This window comes from Coregonus lavaretus (genome assembly GCF_964263955.1).
Source record: "Coregonus lavaretus genome assembly, chromosome: 1".
Lineage (NCBI taxonomy): Eukaryota > Metazoa > Chordata > Actinopteri > Salmoniformes > Salmonidae > Coregonus > Coregonus lavaretus.
In genome coordinates, this window is record NC_139988.1 from 31343589 (window position 1) to 31363982 (window position 20394).

The 20394-nt window shown below is 42.4% G+C and overlaps 2 protein-coding genes across 3 annotated transcripts in view; one reads left to right on the forward strand and one right to left on the reverse strand.

The window, feature by feature from the left end:
* The window catches only part of LOC311134784 (1-phosphatidylinositol 4,5-bisphosphate phosphodiesterase epsilon-1-like), a gene marked incomplete at both ends in the record, with an annotated part of 49739 nt that extends 36428 nt beyond the window's left edge, over positions 1 to 13311 (forward strand). Inside the window, 11 exons of the mRNA XM_084168569.1 lie at positions 30 to 147; positions 328 to 486; positions 954 to 1253; positions 1597 to 1760; positions 5174 to 5435; positions 9445 to 9563; positions 9751 to 9879; positions 10087 to 10320; positions 10615 to 10773; positions 10999 to 11223; positions 13117 to 13311. Coding sequence (XP_084024695.1) covers positions 30 to 147; positions 328 to 486; positions 954 to 1253; positions 1597 to 1760; positions 5174 to 5435; positions 9445 to 9563; positions 9751 to 9879; positions 10087 to 10320; positions 10615 to 10773; positions 10999 to 11223; positions 13117 to 13311 — 2064 coding nt within the window. The remainder of the gene's footprint in view (positions 1 to 29; positions 148 to 327; positions 487 to 953; positions 1254 to 1596; positions 1761 to 5173; positions 5436 to 9444; positions 9564 to 9750; positions 9880 to 10086; positions 10321 to 10614; positions 10774 to 10998; positions 11224 to 13116) is intronic.
* A 4367-nt stretch (positions 13312 to 17678) lies between these two features.
* Positions 17679 to 20394, reverse strand: part of LOC311129003 (hypoxia-inducible factor 1-alpha inhibitor) — a 33162-nt gene continuing 30446 nt past the window's right edge. For both annotated transcript variants that reach the window (XM_084161238.1, XM_084161239.1), the window contains exon 8: positions 17679 to 20377. In XM_084161238.1, the coding sequence (XP_084017364.1) occupies positions 20337 to 20377 (41 nt within the window). In that variant the 3' untranslated portion in view covers positions 17679 to 20336. The remainder of the gene's footprint in view (positions 20378 to 20394) is intronic.

Below are 20394 nucleotides of genomic sequence, written 5' to 3' on the forward strand. Positions count from 1 at the left end.
CACACACACACACACACACACACACACAGGTATTTGGCAAGGAGCTGGAGGAGGAATTCAAGCTGCCTCGAAGCAAGAAGGAAGGACGCCAGATAGCCCAGGAGCTATCGGATCTGGTGATCTACTGCCAAGCTGTCAAATTCCCAGGTAGTTCCTTACATTACATCCTCTTCTGTAAACAAACTATACAATTCCTTATAAATAGCTTCGTTTTCCAGTCTTTCGATATAGTTGTAGGTATAGGCCAATATAATATCTCTGAAGCATTTGTCTCACTTGTATTCACTATTTTCACATTTGGATGACTTTTGTGTGTGTGTGTCCCAGGTCTATCCACCCCTACTCCATCTGAGACTCCCAGGGAGAGAAAAGAGAGAAAGGAAGTTCTTTCTTCTAGAGGAAAGGGCAGGAGGTCCATTTTTGGGAATCCCCCAGGGAAAGGTTTTCCAGTGGACTCATCGACAATGATGCGCACCCCAGGGCGAGGTAGGCTACTCTTCTCTGCCCCATGACTGTCTATCTGTGACCCAGAGTGGGCCCAATACTCACAGAGTTCTAACTCAAAATCCTATTTTCCCTAACCCTAAACCTAACCCGTACTCTTACCCTTACCCTTACCCTAACCCTAACCTTAACCCAAAAACCTAACCTTAACTCTAACCCTAAACCTAACCCTAGCTCCTAACCCTAACTCCTAACCCTTAACATAATTCTAACCCTAACACTAATTCTAACCTTAACCCTAAACCCCCTAGAAATAGCATTTGACCTTGTGGGGATTAACAAAATGTCCCCAGTTGGTCAACATTTTTGTTTGTTTACTATTCTTGTAGGGACTTCTGGTCCCCACAAGAATAGTTAAACACACACACACACACACACACACACACACACACACATAAACACATACCTCTAACACACGTCTCTCATAACCCTTTCCCCTAAATCTGAAGGAGCAGCATCGGAGGGCCCTCGTCCCAACTGGGAAGAATCACCCAGCTCCCCTCCTTACACCTGTAATGCCTCCCTCAGCTCACTTATCCGCACCCCAAAATGCTATCACGTCTCCTCAGTCAATGAGAACGCTGCCAAGCGCCTGTGTCGCCGCTACTCCCAGAAGCTGATCCAACACACCAGCGCCCAGCTCCTGCGGACCTACCCGGCAGCCACACGTATCGACTCCACAAACCCCAGTCCCTTACTCTTCTGGCTGCATGGAATACAGCTGGTCGCTCTCAACTACCAGACCGATGGTGAGCTAGATGCTAGGAGTCGTCAACTAAGTCAAGTTTGCTTTATTATGCCAAAAGTGGGAAATTCATTTGGCTAGCTTCATTCAAGCAACCCATGTTTGGCCTATTGGGAGAATGAGTTGGCGCTGTCTGCATTCAGTCGAAAGTACGAAGGGACAAGGGGTTCGGCGAATTCAATATTTCAGAAGTTGAATCAGGGAAGTCAATTGAATGGAGCACAAGTCAACAACATGAAAATGACATTGTCTGTCTGAAATTCTAGTTGTTGGAGCACAAACATATTTTTTTGAATCTCTGAAAGTGACCATATTTCTCTCTCTTTCTCTCCCTCCCTCTCTGACAGACCTGCCCCTGCAGCTGAACGCGGCCATGTTTGAGCCTAACGGGGGTTGTGGGTTCCTACTGAAGCCCCCTGTCCTGTGGGACCCCAGCTGCCCACTCTACAGACACTTCTGCCCCCTGGACAGAGACCCAGAAGGCATGAGCCCCGCCCTGTTCTCTCTCACTGTGAGTACATAGCAGAAATAGTAATGGATTGGATGTGTATATATATATATATACACAGTTGAAGTCGGAAGTTTACATACACTTAGGTTAGAGTCATTAAAACTTGTTTTTCAACCACTCCACAAATGTATTGTTAACAAACTATAGTTTTGGCAAGTCGGTTTGGACATCTACTTTGTGCATGACAAATAATTTTTCCAACAATTGTTTACAGACAGATTATTTCACTTATAATTCACTGTATCACAATTCTAGTGGGTCAGAAGTTTACATACACTAAGTTGACTGTGCCTTTAAACAGCTTGGAAAATTCCAGAAAATGATGTCATGGCTTTAGAAGCTTCTGACAGGCTAATTGACATAATTTGATTCAATTGGATGTGTACCTGTGGATGTATTTCAAGGCCTACCTTCAAACTCAGTGCCTCTGCTTGACATCATGGGAAAATCAAAAGAAATCAGCCAAGACCTCAGAATTTTTTTTGTAGATCTTCACAAGTCTGGTTCATCCTTGGGAGCAATTTCCAAATACCTGAAGGTACCACATTCATCTGTACAAACAACAATAGTACGCAAATATAAACACCATGGGACCACGCAGCCATCATACCGCTCAGGAAGGAGACGCGGTCTGTCTCTTAGAGATGAACGTACTTTGATGCGAAAAGTGCAAATCAATCCCAGAACAACAGCAAAGGACCTTGTGAAGATGCTGGAGGTGTCACGCCCTGGCTCTGGGGACTCTTAAATGTTGAGCCAGGGTGTGGATTTTTCTATGTTTAGTTTTCTATGTTTTTTGTTCTAGATCATTTAGATCTATGTTGGCCAGGGTGGTTCCCAACCAGAGGCAGCTGTAGCTCGTTGTTTCTGATTGGGGACCATACTTAGGCAGCCTGTTGGCACCAGTTAGTTTGTGGGATCTTGTTCCGTAAAGGTTTGTGTTGTTGTAACCTCAGGACTTCACGTATCGTTCGTTTTGTTGTTTTGTTCGTGTGTTGTGTACTAAATAAAATGTACGCTTATCACGCTGCGCCTTGGTTCCACGAGTCATCAGTCAACGTTCGTGACAGGAGGAAACAGGTACAAAAGTATCTATATTGTACTTTTTGGAGAGATTGTACTTTTTGGAGAAATGTCTACTGGTCTGATGAAACAAAAATAGAACTGTTTGGCCATAATGACCATTGTTATGTTTGATGGAAAAAGGGGAAGGCTTGCAAGCCGGAGAACACCATCCCAACCGTGAAGCACAGGGGTGGCAGCATCATGCTGTGGGGGTGCTTTGCTGCAGGAGGGTCTGGTGCACTTCACAAAATAGATGGCATCATGAGGAAGGAAAATGATGTGGATATATTGAAGCAACATCTCAAGACATCAGTCAGGAAGTTAAAGCTTGATCGCAAATGGGTCTTCCAAATGGACAATGACCCCAAGCATACTTCCAAAGTTGTGGCAAAATGGCTTAAGGACAACAAAGTCAAGGTATTGGAGTGGCCATCACAAAGCCCTGACCTCAATCCAATAGAAAATTTGTGGGCAGAACTGAAAAGCGTGTGCGAGCAAGGAGGCCTACAAACCTAACTCAGTTACACCAGCTCTGTCAGGAGGAATGGGCCAAAATTCACCCAACTTATTGTGGGAAGCTTGTGGAAGGCTACCTGAAACGTTTGACCCAAGTTAAACAATTTAAAGGCAATGCTACCATATACTAATTGAGTGTATGTAAACTTCTGACCCACTGGGAATGTGATGAAATAAATAAAGCTGAAATAAATCATTCTCTCTACTATTATTCTGACATTTCACATTCTTAAAATAAAGTGGTGATCCTAACTGACCTAAGACTGGGAATTCTTACTAGGATTAAATGTCAGGAATTGTGAAAAACTGAGTTTAAATATATTTGGCTAAGGTGTATGTAAACTTCCGACTTCAACTGTGTATATATATATATATATATATATATATATATATACATACAGTGAGTGTACAAAAAATTTGAAACACCTTCCTAATATTGAGTTGCACCCCCTTTTGCCCTCAGAAACGGCTCAATTTGTCGGGACGTGGACTCTACAAGGTGTCGAAAGCGTTCCACAGGGATGCTGGCCCATGTTGACTCCACTACTTCCCACAGTTGTGTCAAGTTGGCTGGATGTCCTTTGGGTGGTGGACCATTTTTAATACACATGGGAAACTGTTGAGTGTGAAAAACCCAGCAGTGTTGCAGTTCTTGACACACTCAAACCGCTGTGCCTGGCACCTACTACCATACCCTGTTCAAAGGCATTTACAATTTACAGTGCATTCGGAAAGTATTCAGACCCCTTGACTTTTTCCACATTTTGTTACGTTACAGCCTTATTCTAAAATGGATTAAAGAAAACATTTTCCTCATCAATCTACATACAATACCCCATAATGACAAAGCGAAAACAGGTTTTTAGAAATTTTTGCAAATGTATTAAAGATAAAAAACAGATACCTTATTTACATAAGTATTCAGACCCTTTGCTATGAGATTATGATCCTTGATGAAAACCTGCTCCCTAAGCACACAGGCAAGACAACGCAGGAGTGGCTTCAGGACAAATCTCTGAATGTCCTTGAGTGGCCCAGCCACCCGATCGAACATCTCTGGAGAGACCAGAAAATAGCAGATCTGCAGAGAAGAATGGGAGAAACTCCCCAAAGACAGGTGTGCCAAGCTTGTAGCGTCATACCCAAGAAGACTCAAGGCTGAAATCGCTGCCAAAGGTGCTTCAACAAAGTACTGAGTAAAGGGTCTGAATACTTATGTAAATGTAATATTTCAATTTTTATTTTTTTATACAATTGCAAATATTTCTAAAAACCTGTTTTTGCTTGTCATTATGGGGTATTGTGTGTAGATTGATGAGGGGGGAAAAAACTATTTCATCCATTTTAGAATAAGGCTGTAACGTAAGAAAATATGGAAAAAGTCAAGGGGTCTGAATACTTTCCGAATGCACTGTAAATCTTTTATTTTGCCCATTCACTCTCTGAATGGCACACATACACAATCCATGTCTCAATTGTCTCAAGGCTTAAAAATCCTTCTTTAACCTATCTCCTCCCCTTCATCTAAACGGATTGAAGTGGATTTAACAGGTGACTTCAATAAGGGATCATAGCTTTCACCTAGTCCATGTCAAGAAAAGAGCAGGTGTTCATAATGTTTTGTCCACTCAGTGTACAATCACATAATAACAGTAGTATACAACAAGTAGCTAGTGATCCGCAAAAGCAGCAGTGTCAACTGGTTTCCTTTTTTGGTCAGTTCATCTAATGTAAAGTTTTTTTTATTGACGTCTTTCTCTCGGTCTCTGTCTCTCTTTTCTCTCTCCCTCCCTCCCTCCCTCCTTCTCTCTATCTCTTTCCATTTCTTCCAGATCATCTCTGGTCAGAATGTATGCCCAGGGACCACAGCAGGCAGTCCTTACATCGAGGTAGACATCATGGGCATGCAGGCAGACGGGTGCCACTTCCGCACCAAACCCATCCACCGTAACCCCCTGAACCCCATATGGAACCAGAGCTTCCACTTCCCCCTACTCATGGCTGACCTGGCCTTCCTACGCTTTACTGTGGTGGAACACAACAGCTCCCAGACCACCGCTCATAGGATCATACCACTCAGAGCATTCAGGACAGGTACAGTAGGCAAACACACAGACATGTGCATGCGCACACTCTGAAAAAACACACAGAGACACACACATGCTGCAGAATTTCATCTCTGACTTATCTTCCATGGACTATTCTCATTTTAAGCACAGGCACACATACACAAAGATTGTGTTTTTGTTAAAAGACTAGAAGACCCAAGCCTGGTACAGCTACAGTCATTTCAGATGAAAAAAGACTCATTACCACATTAGTGTTGAAAACAATGCAATCATGATTAAAAGGACTCCAGACATTCCAAACATTAACACCTGTAGGTCTAACTGCTGTGGTTATGGCTATAGGTGTACATTCTTTCCAAACATTAACACTTCTCAAGTGCTTCTGAATAAGCACCCAATTCAAACTGAATGGGCACATCCCAACTGAATGGCCACGCACATGCAAACAATTAGGTGTGATGCATGTAAATGAGCCGGACCTATTTGTCGTCACGTGCCCGTTAATTAATTAAATTTATGGTAAGTTCACTGGGGGGAGGCTTATGGCCTTACTGTTGAATGCAAATGTCGGCCTATATGCTGCTATAATGAGCCTAATTCATGCACAAACTATTCTGATTGAAATGATCCTTTATGTTTGTGCAAGGACACAGGAACTGCAAAAACTGTCAGAGCTATCAACACATAGTTTTAGAGGGACCTTGATATTCCAACAATACATTTTGCAATAGACTTGCAAATAGCCTAGTTGGTTAAAAATATATAAAAACATTTTCATTTTTTAAAAATAAATAGGCCACACCTTTCCTCAAAAGCTATCCTACCAAGAACAAGCTACTACTACTTAACTCAACTGTCATTCAACCAATCGATAGGAAAAAAAAGAAAATCAGGCACCCAAAACGAGAAGAGCTTTCAATTTCAAGTCACTTGAAGCACTGACCCTTTCAATGCCGGGAAGCAGGATCTAACATAATAGCTACATCTACAAAATGGAACAAAAGCCTGCAAAAAACAATTCATACTGCATGTGCATTAAATATGATTCTCACAAGTGCCGAGGTCGCATGGTCCTCACTGACTGGGGGACCAATATATCCAACGTGTCAGGAGAACACAACCACGACCCGGATGGAACGGTGACAGGTCAACAGGTGTTGAACACAGAGAGTAAATGGGAGTTGAATAACCTGAAGAAGAGGAATCTGGAGACCGAGGAAAGCACACTGCGTTTTGGAGTCATCGGTTGTCAGAGACTGTCAGAAACAAACCTGTACACAACGTAAAAAAGTGTGTAGGCCTACAGAAGCACCTGCAAAAGAAGAAGAGGACGCCGCCGGTATCGGCTGAAACCATCCCTGAGAGCCATGGTACGGCAGCAGGTAAAGACTTGGCTGAAACCATCCCTGAGAGCCATGGTACGGCAGCAGGTAAAGACGTGGCTGAAACCATCCCTGAGAGCCATGGTACGGCAGCAGGTAAAGACGTGGCTGAAACCATCCCTGAGAGCCATGGTACGGCAGCAGGTAAAGACGTGGCTGAAACCATCCCTGAGAGCCATGGTACGGCAGCAGGTAAAGACGTGGCTGAAACCATCCCTGAGAGCCATGGTACGGCAGCAGGTAAAGACGTGGCTGAAACCATCCCTGAGAGCCATGGTACGGCAGCAGGTAAAGACGTGGCTGAAACCATCCCGGAGAGCCATGGTACGGCAGCAGGTAAAGACGTGGCTGAAACCATCCCTGAGAGCCATGGTACGGCAGCAGGTAAAGACGTTGCTGAAACCATCCCTGAGAGCCATGGTACGGCAGCAGGTAAAGACGTGGCTGAAACCATCCCTGAGATCTATGGTACGGCAGCAGGTAAAGACGTGGCTGAAACCATCCCGGAGAGCCATGGTACGGCAGCAGGTAAAGACGTGGCTGAAACCATCCCTGAGAGCCATGGTACGGCAGCAGGTAAAGACGTTGCTGAAACCATCCCTGAGAGCCATGGTACGGCAGCAGGTAAAGACTTGGCTGAAACCATCCCTGAGAGCCATGGTACGGCAGCAGGTAAAGACGTGGCTGAAACCATCCCTGAGAGCCATGGTACGGCAGCAGGTAAAGACGTGGCTGAAACCATCCCTGAGAGCCATGGTACGGCAGCAGGTAAAGACGTGGCTGAAACCATCCCTGAGAGCCATGGTACGGCAGCAGGTAAAGACGTGGCTGAACCTGCAACTCTCCCCGACCCTGTCATCCCTGAGGCGGGGGTCACAGATGGGGAGACCCGACAGCGTCTGAACCCGCAACCGTCTCCGATTTCGACCTACCTGCAATCCTCTCCAACCTGGCCAATAATACCTGAGATCTACCATAGCACCACGCGTGAATAAGGCCGTGAACACCATTTCCTCCAGCACGACAGTGGACCAGGACAGATTTGGGATCTTCACCATGAAACCCCACTTAGAATTCCTGCGGGCATGCAAGCATTTGTTTGCAGATGGATCATTCAAGAAGATTCCATCTTTGTGCCAGCAGGTAAACACCATTTACAGGATGCACAGAAAGATGCACCCCACCCGCGGGATGGAGTCAATGGTTTATGCAGCAGCCTATATTGTTATGACAGATAAGTCTGAGGTATGTACCAACAATATAATTGATTTAGCCTAATTATAAATGTTTTTTTATTTTTTATTATATTGTTGGCCTGTTTTCAGTTTATTGATTTAAATGTTTTATTGTTGTAGGTCTATATTCAGATTTTAGCTGCCATAGGCCTACACATGAAATAAAACTAGAACTAAATTTCAATTATTACTTTAGTCTAATAAAGTGTCCATTTACAAAATAGGGAAAAACACCTTGAGGTGAACATGCCATCTAATATTATGTTTATATTTTTTAGCAAACATCTTGTTGCAACACATATACTCATGCTGAAGAGCCTGCGACCCATCACGTCCAGATGCTGTACACGCCCGCATTTGTCCCACCGGCTGACGTGGTGAAGTGTTTCAAGGAAATGAAGGAAACTGCATTCTTTCAGGACCCGGAGCTGTCCATCTTCCTGGAGAACTTTGAGAAGACATGGATTGGCACTGGAGACAAAGCACCGGAGTATAACATGGGTATGCCGTTAAAAACAGTAGCTTAGGCCTATTAGGCTACGATTATGGTTTATTTTTATTTTGTTTTTTTTATTAATTATTAGGCCATAGCATTGATGACAATGGGGCAAATAATTACATTTCTAACATGTTGATATATTTTTATTTTAGAAATGTGGAACTACTACGATGCTGTCCTACAAGACATCTGGAAGACCAACAGCGTAGTGAAGGCCTGGTATCGGTCACTTGGGTTCTTTTTTGAGAAGACCAGACAACTCACGATCTGGGAGTTCATCGACACCTTGCGACACCTCATTACCAAATTGTGGCCTAAATGTTCTTGACACAGCGTCTAATTGTGTTTTTAATAAAGACCCTTCTTTTTTTGTTATTTTCTCATTTTGATGCCAACTTTTTTGTTAAATCAGGCTATTTGTAAATAAAAGTTTCATTGTGAATCATCGGCTTGCTTCATTCATTCTTGAGAGATGCACAAAAAGCATTTGACACACACACTTGGAGACTGTTGTGCTTTCGCATTGAGGAACATTTGGTACTCCAGTCCTGTCACGTTGGTTCCCACACTACTCTGAGACCAGACATTAAATCTCTCTGTCACATCAGGCCAATGATTGGCAGTTTGGCTCAGCTAACGGATTCTTTACATATTTTTCCCGCTGTCCAATAAAACGGTCTGTGTTGAAATCATTCCTATACTTTACAGAAAAAAACGAAGATAAAGATAACTGTTAAAATTTGATTAGCTAATTGAATTCAAACAGAACTGTAGAAATTCTATTCCCATATTAAGTTCATTTTAAAAGAGAGAGCAGGGTTCTAAAAACAAATAGAAGAAAGCCAGTAATGATGTCAAATAAGAGCATTATATTCCCAGTACTAACAGTGGCAATTATTTCAAAACCGTGTGTGGCAGGATACAGACATGTGCAGCTGAGGAATCAGCACAACGATGCCCTGCCAGTCTCTAGTCTGTTCATCTACAGCCGTAGAACTGAAGACAGTGGAGCAGCAGGTTCACAGCCTGCATCACGGGTGAGTGTATAGTGTGTAGTGTACAGTATATAGTGTGTAGGGAGTGTGTCTAGTAAGTGAATGTGTAGTGCAGGTTCTCTCCTACTACTGTCCTGGACAGCAACTCGGTCAGTCTGCAGGATTTTGATTCAGCCCTGCAGTACCCCTAAACCCATGCTGTGTGTGTGTGTGTGTGTGTGTGTCCCAGCTCTTCAGTACAGAGGAGCGTAGGGCTGCTGTGCAGTACAGGGTCACCGTACACGGAGTCCCTGGGCCTGAGCCTTTCATAGTGGTGGGTGTGAGTGAGAGGACCACTGCCAGACAGCTCCTACACAATGTGAGTGAGCATTGCATCTTCCCACTTCACCACATACTGTACCTACTGAACCTCCACATTCTACACATTTGGGAAACTCCATTTTATCTGAAACTCTTATGGGAATGCATTTTTGAGGGGGGGAGGGGTACAGATGATCTGGATCTTGGAGATTCATTTCAGCAGTGCAACTGTAACAATATAATGCTTTATCTCTCTCCCACCTAGATCCATCCATCCCTCTCCTCCTCCACTCGGTTCTCCCTCTCTTCTTGCTTCCTGATGGAAGAGAGGGTGGCATTGCCCCGGGAGAGGGGGGAGACTAGGGGTGAGAGGGGGGATGCTCGAAAGCCTCTCCTACAGAGGACCATCAGGCCTGAGGAGGAGATACTCAGGGTCATTCAGAGCTGGAACCCTGACGAAGGCTACCTGGGCAGAGTGTGCCTCAAAACGAGAGAAAAGGTCTGGTTGTATTCTTACCTACTCAAAATCCCTGTTCCGTTCTCGTTTTCCCATTTTGTTGCTTCAGAGTCTGGAATTCTAATAATATTGGGAATTTTTGTATTTTATCTACTCAACCTGTTCAACCCCCAAAACTGCTCTGGGGGCATTGAACTGCAGCTGACCCTGTTCCTTTCAATGTCTGTGTGGAATTCACCAATTATGCCATTCTTTGCCGTTATGAGTTATACTGTTACTGATGTCTGTAAAAAACACTACCTTTAACCATAAGTTTACTCTTCACCTTTGTTTTAGCCTGTGAACGAAGGGAAGACAGTTATAGAGAAGATGGAGGTAAGCTGTGGACTGGAGGATGATTCATTCCTGGTGGAAGTACATGGAGTGTCTCCTGACCAATCACAGATGACCCTCAGAGCTCCCAGACACATCACAGCCAATGACCTCATCCAACAGGTATGGGAGTCAGGCACGCTCTTGATATGGTTTAGATATTCAGTGTGATTATAGAATCAAGTGGACTGTCAGTCCTTGCATCAGTCTATGAAGCTCAGTCTATGAATTTGGGAGTGGTTACATTTCCCTAACCCCATCCCTTAGCTTAACAAAGTTGCAGGGGCAGGCTGTTGAAATTACAGATCATGCCTTTAACTGTGTACCCGATGTCCATTTCACTTGCAGACACTGAGGAAAGCCAGACAGTCCAGCCTCCTGCTGTCAGCGGGCAACGTCAGCGACTACATTCTGATAGAGGAGGTGGTCAAGGAACCCCTGGGGCGCAGGCTCCCTGCCAAACCCACCCAGAGGACACTCCTGGACCAGGAGTGTATATTCCAGGCCCAGGGGAGGTGGAGGGGTCAGGGGAAGTTCATTCTCAGACTCAGGGAGCAGGCTCAGGGAAAGGAGGTGAGGATACAGTGGGGAAAAAAAGTATTTAGTCAGCCACCAATTGTGCAAGTTCTCCCACTTAAAAAGATGAGAGAGGCCTGTAATTTTCATCATAGGTACACGTCAACTATGACAGACAAAATGAGAAAAAAAATCCAGAAAATCACATTGTAGGATTTTTTATGAATTTATTTGCAAATTATGGTGGAAAATAAGTATTTGGTCAATAACAAAAGTTTCTCAATACTTTGTTATATACCCTTTGTTGGCAATGACACAGGTCAAACGTTTTCTGTAAGTCTTCACAAGGTTTTCACACACTGTTGCTGGTATTTTGGCCCATTCTTCCATGCAGATCTCTTCTAGAGCAGTGATGTTTTGGGGCTGTCGCTGGGAAACACGGACTTTCAACTCCCTCCAAAGATTTTCTATGGGGTTGAGATCTGGAGACTGGCTAGGCCACTCCAGGACCTTGAAATGCTTCTTACGAAGCCACTCCTTCGTTGCCCTGGCGGTGTGTTTGGGATCATTGTCATGCTGAAAGACCCAGCCACGTTTAATCTTCAATGCCCTTGCTGATGAAAGGAGGTTTTCACTCAAAATCTCACGATACATGGCCCCATTCATTCTTTCCTTTACACAGATTAGTCGTCCTGGTCCCTTTACAGAAAAACAGCCCCAAAGCATGATGTTTCCACCCCCATGCTTCACAGTAGGTATGGTGTTCTTTGGATGCAACTCAGCATTCTTTGTCCTCCAAACACGACGAGTTGAGTTTTTACCAAAAAGTTATATTTTGGTTTCATCTGACCATATGACATTCTCCCAATCCTCTTCTGGATCATCCAAATGCACTCTAGCAAACTTCAGACGGGCCTGGACATGTACTGGCTTAAGCAGGGGGACACGTCTGGCACTGCAGGATTTGAGTCCCTGGCGGCGTAGTGTGTTACTGATGGTAAGCTTTGTTACTTTGGTCCCAGCTCTCTGCAGGTCACTCACTAGGTCCCCCCGTGTGGTTCTGGGATTTTTGCTCACCGTTCTTGTGATCATTTTGACCCCACGGGGTGAGATCTTGCGTGGAGCCCCAGATCGAGGGAGATTATCAGTGGTCTTGTATGTCTTCCATTTCCTAATAATTGCTCCCACAGTTGTTTTCTTCAAACCAAGCTGCTTACCTATTGCAGATTCAGTCTTCCCAGCCTGGTGCAGGTCTACAATTTTGTTTCTGGTGTCCTTTGACAGTTCTTTGGTCTTGGCCATAGTGGAGTTTGGAGTGTGACTGTTTGAGGTTGTGGACAGGTGTCTTTTATACTGATAACAAGTTCCAACAGGTGCCATTAATACAGGTAACGAGTGGAGGACAGAGGAGCCTCTTAAAGAAGAAGTTACAGGTCTGTGAGAGCCAGAACTCTTGCTTGTTTGTAGGTGACCAAATACTTATTTTCCACCATAATTTGCAAATAAATTCATTAAAAATCCTACAATGTGATTTTCTGGATTTTTTCCCCTCAATTTGTCTGTCATAGTTGATGTGTACCTATGATGAAAATTACAGGCCTCTCTCGTCTTTTTAAGTGGGAGAACTTGCACAATTGGTGGCTGACTAAATACTTTTTTCCCCCACTGTATATGATGAGGATATAAGTGATTGTGTGTGTGTGTGTGTGTGTGTGTGATACTTCAGGTGTTATTAGATTTCCTGCATGGGCCACATCTATTGATTTTGTCAGTAACTGTAAATATGTTTCGGTAAAAATGTTTGCTGTGTTTACAATGGCAAGACCAGCCCAACCAAAATAACATTTTGCAAATGTCTCAATCTAACAAATCCCACTATTTTGTAATGACCGATATTGGGGTTATTTCTCTGGAGTAACTAGCCATAACTGATGGATTTAATTACCTCAGACAGCTCAGCGTGAGGACTGTGTCAGACCAGTTCGCGAGGATCGGAGGAAAGGAATATCTTTGGCGAGCGAGCTGAAACGACTGACAGGCCGGAGCCGGGCGGTATGGATCGGGGCTCACGCCTGCTCTGAGGTGGTGCACAGCAAGGACGAGAGGGCAGCGTGCTGTCTTCATCTGAGCGAGACCAGAGAGTGACGTTAGTGGTTCTCCTCTGCACCTGTTCTACTACACACACAAGGTATTATGATAACTCTAACATCATAGAGATCCTAGCTATAATTAATAGTGAATTATAGGATATCCATGTCTAACCCTCTCTGGAGTTCCTGGACAACCAAATCCAAGCCTACCTCCTTTAAGCCTTACTTATAGTTAAACAACCTCGCTATCGTAGGAATTCGGGGGATGGAAACATTCAATTTGGCATCTGAGAACCCCACTGAAGTGTGAATAGTAATCTCTTATATTCTCTATTTTCGAACGGAGAGTATTTGTATGTGTACTGTATACTTGTAATATGTTTATGTCTTTATCTCCCTTCAGGCAGTCTAATTAAGGATTTACAAGCTGGGCTGACAGGGCAGATGTGGAATTGGAGCCGTGCAACTCCTGGGTATCTGATGTGACTTGGAGCAGTCCACAATCCAAAAAACCTAATCTTAATCTACCTGGAGCTGGAAATGGCACATTATCAACATGTGAATTTATTGAAGACTTGCATTAGTTCCCCAAGCTAATGCCTAACACAGTCTTGTGGCACGCAAAGACCCAGGTTCGAATCCAGTCTGACATAAAAAGACAAACACACTGACTGTAGGCCAGATACAGACCAGCAGATGGTGATATTGTGCTTTCCTATGGATACAGAAGACATCAACCAAGTTTGAAGTGATTGAAGGAAATAGTCAGACTCAAATAATCATCAGACAGAGTCGATTTCACCTGTCATCCCTCAAACCTAATCTCTACATTAAAGCCTGTGTTTTGTTCATCCTTTCACTACTTTACATTACTGCTGGTTTACAATACTGTGATATTACTATTGTATTACTATATAACATTTTCCCAGTGCTTTAGCTGTATCCTTTGGTCCATTTCCTCAATATGAATCTCTGCAATGAAAGACATGAATTTGACACCAAACCGCTGTGATGACTGATACAACGGCTTGATCAATAAATTTGAAAAAAAATTCAAAGCTACTTGGACAACAATAGAACTCCTCGTTAAGCAGTCATTAAGAAATCAGTACACAATACAGCAGACAAACTCAAATCATACAAGTGCAGGAACCCAGAAAACGATGTTTAGTAATTTATTTTTTAAAGAAATGACAAAAAATAAAAGATCCTTTCTTGAGCCATGCCATAACTGAGCTAGGCACACAAAGTACATATAGGAGAAACAAATACACACAGAGAGCAATTTAACCTCTCAGACTTAACTGTAAAATAACTTAGTCCATTTTATTGAACTAGTATTTTTCATGAACAAAATTGATACTATAAACAATCAAGCATACACTCCCTTGACATGAACATTCTTAGTATATTAGCCTAAATATAAACAAAAAGATATGAATGTTCTGCTTGATGCATTCCATATTTGTTTTTAGATTGCCAGAGAAGTACAATATGGACTGTTGGGGAGATAACAATACTTTTAATACACATGGCTAGAACACAGAAACGCCCCTAGAACATTTGTAGTCAGTCACTGAAGGTGTAGGATTTTAACATGCAGCAGTAGTATATTAGCCTAGTTAAATCAGACTGAATGCTGCGTTCGCCATAGTCAGTCTGGTTTAACCAGGCTATTAGTATATTACTGTTAATAACAAAGTAATATGATGCAGCTTAAAATCATCACATTACCAATGTCACAGAAGGGCCTCCATAATATAGGGCTGTTGCAGTGACGTATTACCGCCACACCAGGATTCATGACCGCAGTAACATTCCACGTAACCGTTGAGTCACGTTAATCTCCTCTTATGTACTCTGGACATGCTTTGGTAGTACTCAACTTGCTAATGACCATCAGATCCTAATTACCTGGTACTCAGGGCTCGATTGTCCCTCGAACCACTCTAGCAAATGCAATCGAAAATCACATCAAACAGTTATCGAAACAGTATCCTGCTTTTAAAACTGACCTCACTGTGATGATCAATTTGAAGAAAGAAGTTCAACAGCAGGTTGAAACAGCGTAAAACATGATCGCTGTGGATGTTGTTTCAAAGCCTAACAACGAAATGGACAGCGCTTTCTATGTTGATTATTAATTCAAAACATCCATATGCATATTAGAGCTTATGCATACGCATAGGCTTATGAGCCCAAGCCCGAAAACCCCCCTGAATAAAAATGTGGAATCTGATTGATTGATTGCTTCTGTGGACAGGTGTCTTTTATACAGGTAACAAACTGAGATTAGGAGCACTCCCTTTAAGAGTGTGCTCCTAATCTCAGTTTGTTACCTGTATAAAAGACACCTGGGAGCCAGAAATCTTTCTGATTGAGAGGGGGTCAAATACTTATTTCCCTCATTAAAATGCAAATCAATTTATAACATTTTTGACATGCGTTTTTCTGGATTTCTTTGTTGTTATTCTGTCTCTCACTGTTCAAATAAACCTACCATTAAAATTATAGACTGATAATTTCTTTTTCAGTGGGCAAACGTACAAAATCAGCAGGGGATCAAATACTTTTTTCCCTCACTGTATTTTCATAATTAATTGGGAGGCACATTACCTTTAGCTATACAGAATATCTCACCACAATGCATTTCCATCTCCTCAACTCTCTCCTTTATTCCTTTCTAGAGCGTGCAGAGGGGCTGTCAACAGTTTAGTTAAATATGTTTAGTTGCGAAAACATGTTACTATCGATGTTCCCGAACAGATTACACTAGGTTTCCAAAATTAAGCACTGGGTAGCTGCAGGAACTGGGTTGGCGAGCCCATGGCATAAAGAGTTTGGGCAGAATATCACCTGTCGCGCAGCAAGAGAATTCTCCCCAAACAGCGATTGATGCATGGCGTGAAATAAGTGTTCCTATATTTATTTCTCAGCTGCTACATTAAGCACAGCTCCACTATAAAACCGAAGTAGCCTTCCAGGCATCATTGAAAAACGGTCAGGCGAGAACGCGCGCGGCCTCCATCCGCTATTCGAGTACATACAGATGACATGTCTTTTTTTCCCCCTGCCCATTTGATAATGGGCCATTCTAAATAGAAACTAATTTAACATATTAGTAAAAACTAGATTAAATTGAGAATAATCTGATGGGTGAAAATATGATCACTTGATGAGAGAACAGCTGTGCAGCCTGAGGCAAGGAACAGAGTGCAAGCTTTTTTTGCGACTTTCTCAAATCATCAATAGCCTCTAGTAGCATCATGCAGTCCATATATGTTTTGATTTGTAAGACATACTAAGATTTGTATCATTCACAACTAAAGTTACCAAATAACTCTAAATCTAGCATATACAGTTGAAGTCGGAAGTTTAAATACACTTAGGTTGGAATCATTAAAACTCGTTTTTCAACCACTCCACACATTTCTTGTTAACAAACTATAGTTTTGGTAAGTCAGTTAGGACATCTACTTTGTGCATGACAGAAATAATTTTTCCAACAATTGTTTACAGACAGATTATTTCACTTACAATTCACTGTATCACAATTCCAGTGGGTCAGAAGTTTACATACACTAAGTTGACTGTGCCTTTAAACAGCTTGGAAAATTCCAGAAAATGATGTCATGGCTTTAGAAGCTTCTGATAGGCTAACTGACATCATTTGAGTCAATTGGAGGTGTACCTGTGTATTTCAAGGCCTACCTTCAAACTCAGTGCCTCTTTGCTTGACATCATGGGAAAAACAAAAGAAATCAGCCAAGACCTCAGAAAAAAATTGTAGACCTCCACAAGTCTGGTTCATCCTTGGGAGCAATTTCCAAATGCCTGAAGGTACCACGTTCATCTGTACAAACAATAGTACGCAAGTATAAACACCATGGGACCACGCAGCCGTCATACCGCTCAGGAAGGAGATGTGTTCTGTCTCCTACAGATGAATGTACTTTGGTGCGAAAAGTGCAAATCAATCCCAGAACAACAGCAAAGGACCTTGTGAAGATGTTGGAGGAAAGGTACAAAAGTATCTATATTCACAGTAAAACAAGTCCTATATCGACATAACCTGAAAGGCCGCTCAGCAAGGAAGAAGCCACTGCTCCAAAACCGCCATAAAAAAGCCAGACTACGGTTTGCAGCTGCACATGGGGACAAAGATCATACTTTTTGGAGAAATGCCCTCTGGTCTGATGAAACAAAAATAGAACTGTTTGGCCATAATGACCATCGTTATGTTTGGAGGAAAAACGGGGTGCTAGCAAACTGAATAACACCATCCCAACCATGAAGCACAGGGGTGGCAGCATCATGCTGTGGGGGTGCTTTGCTGCAGAAGAGACTGGTGCACTTCACAAAATAGATGGCATCATGAGGAAGGAAAATTATGTGGATATATTGAAGCAACATCTCAAGACATCAGTCAGGAAGTTAAAGCTTGGTCGCAAATGGGTCTTCCAAATGGACAATGACCCCAAGCATACTTCCAAAGTTGTGGCAAAATGGCTTCAGGACAACAAAGTCAAGGTATTGGAGTGGCCATCACAAAGCCCTGACATCAATCCTATAGAAAATGTGTGGACAGAACTAAAAACGAGTGTGCGAGCAAGGAGGCCTACAAACCTGACTCAGTTACACCAGCTCTGTCAGGAGGAATGGGCCAAAATTCACCCAACTTATTGTGGAAAGCTTGTGGAAGGCTACCCGAAACGTTTGACCCAAGTTAAACAATTTAAAGGCAATGCTACCAAATACTAATTGAGTGTATGTAAACTTCTGACCCACTGGGAATGTGATGAAAGAAATAAAAGCTGATATAAATCATTCTCTCTACTATTATTCTGACATTTCACATTCTTAAAATAAAGTGTTGATCCTAACTGACCTAAGACAGGGAAGTTTTTCTAGGATTAAATGTCAGGAATTGTGAAAAACTGAGTTTAAATGTATTTGGCTAAGGTGTATGTAAACTTCCAACTTCAACTGTAGGAGCTGTTTCAAATGATCCCTTTTACGCTGAACATAGCTATGCGCATTCGCTCCGAAATCAGAAATATATCCTTTCTATTTTATTCAGCTAAGATCAATTATATTCTTCTTACTATAAAATGGCACGGCACTTATAAGCATATTTTGTCTGCTAAATGAACAATCCTACAGCCTATGGCATGGCGCATAGCCAGATCACATACATTAGGCCAACTCATATTCTGTTCTTCGGAAAAACATTTTCTTCATACCATAATGTTTCTTTAGACCTGACTAAAATAAACAATGGCTATATTGTGTATATTAAAATGATTTATTATACTTTTTTAAATGTAGATGTGCCAAAGGAGAGGCCTGGAGATGCTAAAGGTGTTTATGTTAATTGCCAGTCTTTTGATTGCCAGTCTTATTTACTCCCATTAACTTGAAACCACCTTAATGGTTCTATGACACCATGGTTCAAATTCCAACTCTACATTTTCCTCATAGACAAATATTTATGAAAATTGGAATTAGAATAGTTTACTTCCTGAATTGACAGATTTGAAATGGAAATAGCCCCAACCCTGAAGGACACACTTGGTTTGACACACAGCACTAGGACTAAGTCCCAAATGGCACACTATTCCCTTTAAAGTGCACTTATTTTGACCATGACCCACAGGGAAAAGGGTGTGATTTGGGATGCATGCAATATGTTCTTTAAAATCAGTCCTGTGCTCTAAACTGCACCTGTTGAAGTGAAGTGTTCACTAGAAACACTTGACAATGGCACAATAACAACCATCATTCAACTATACTGTCACATACTGAGTATGGTTGCATGCACACACGTTTGTTATATTCTTATTTTACTTTTCAGTTGCAATTGAAATAAGTTAAAATACTTTTTAGCCCATCCTCAATCGTGTCTTAAATGTAACATATATTGTAAAAAAAAAAAAGAAAAGAAAAAAAGACAGAAAATCAGTTATGCCTGAATGTACAAAAATGCAATCATTTCAATAAAATAAATCAAGTGCAGGCAATCCCACAATCAAGCACTCCTTCTGTGTTAGTTTTTAAAACACTCTACAATTAGTTTTTGCTGATAGCTACCAAAAACCATAATACCATACAGACAAAATCAGCTTACTGACTGACAGTCAACGATTAAATCAACAGAATAACACAAATATGACTGTCATCCCTTTCAGGGTGCATGTGCAGCAAATTCATTTAGAAGTTCGTCAGCATGGACCAACATCCCTGTGGAACGTTTCCGACACCTTGTAGAATGCCCCAAATAATTCAGATTGTTCTGGAAGCAAAGGGGGTCTGACCCGGTACTAGATGGGTGTACCTAATAAACTGTCCGTGAGTGTATATTATATCTGAGGTTATTTTTATTTAATAATCAAGCTACATTTGTGTTGCTATGGTTACAAACTGTAATGGCAGGGGGCAGGGTTGAATAGAAGATGGGAGTTTCTGGTTGGTTATGACTCAAATGTAACAAATCGCCCAACACACACTAATTAGTGGTTCAAGTGCTCAAGGTAGAAATTGCCCCCAACTACAGATCTAGGATCAGATTATCCCAACCCAAATCCTATTGGGTGCGATAATAAAATGTATAATATCTTACCCTGCTTCAGTGGTTAATTAGGGGCAACTTTCACCTTGAGGGTTTTTTTCTACAGCGGCTGCCTATCGCTCGACTCCCACACAAATACCACAACACTACATTGTGTAGTTTACACAGTTCATCAACTGAGTATCACTCTCTGACAGTATACTGCATGTGGGTGTCCATGACTGGTCTGTCTGTCCACTATTATCTTCCCACTGGTGGCTGAAGTTGCGATGACTATGGTTCCCAGACAATCAAAGCAGAGCCAAAGTGGCTGATTGGCCAAGTCTCTCAAGGTGACCCAGTGTTGCCATGCATTGCTAGCTTGACAGTCCAAATGCGCACACACGTGTCTGCACACACATCCTCGCCTACATACACACAATCAGGCGTGTGTACTGAACGCACACGCACGCACACACACAAGCAGCAGTTTGGCAACAGTTCTGAGGCAGTACCTCTAGCTGAATCCCTGGTCATATCGGCCCTGGATCATCATATTCAGTAAAGGACCAACCTACAGAACAGAAAACA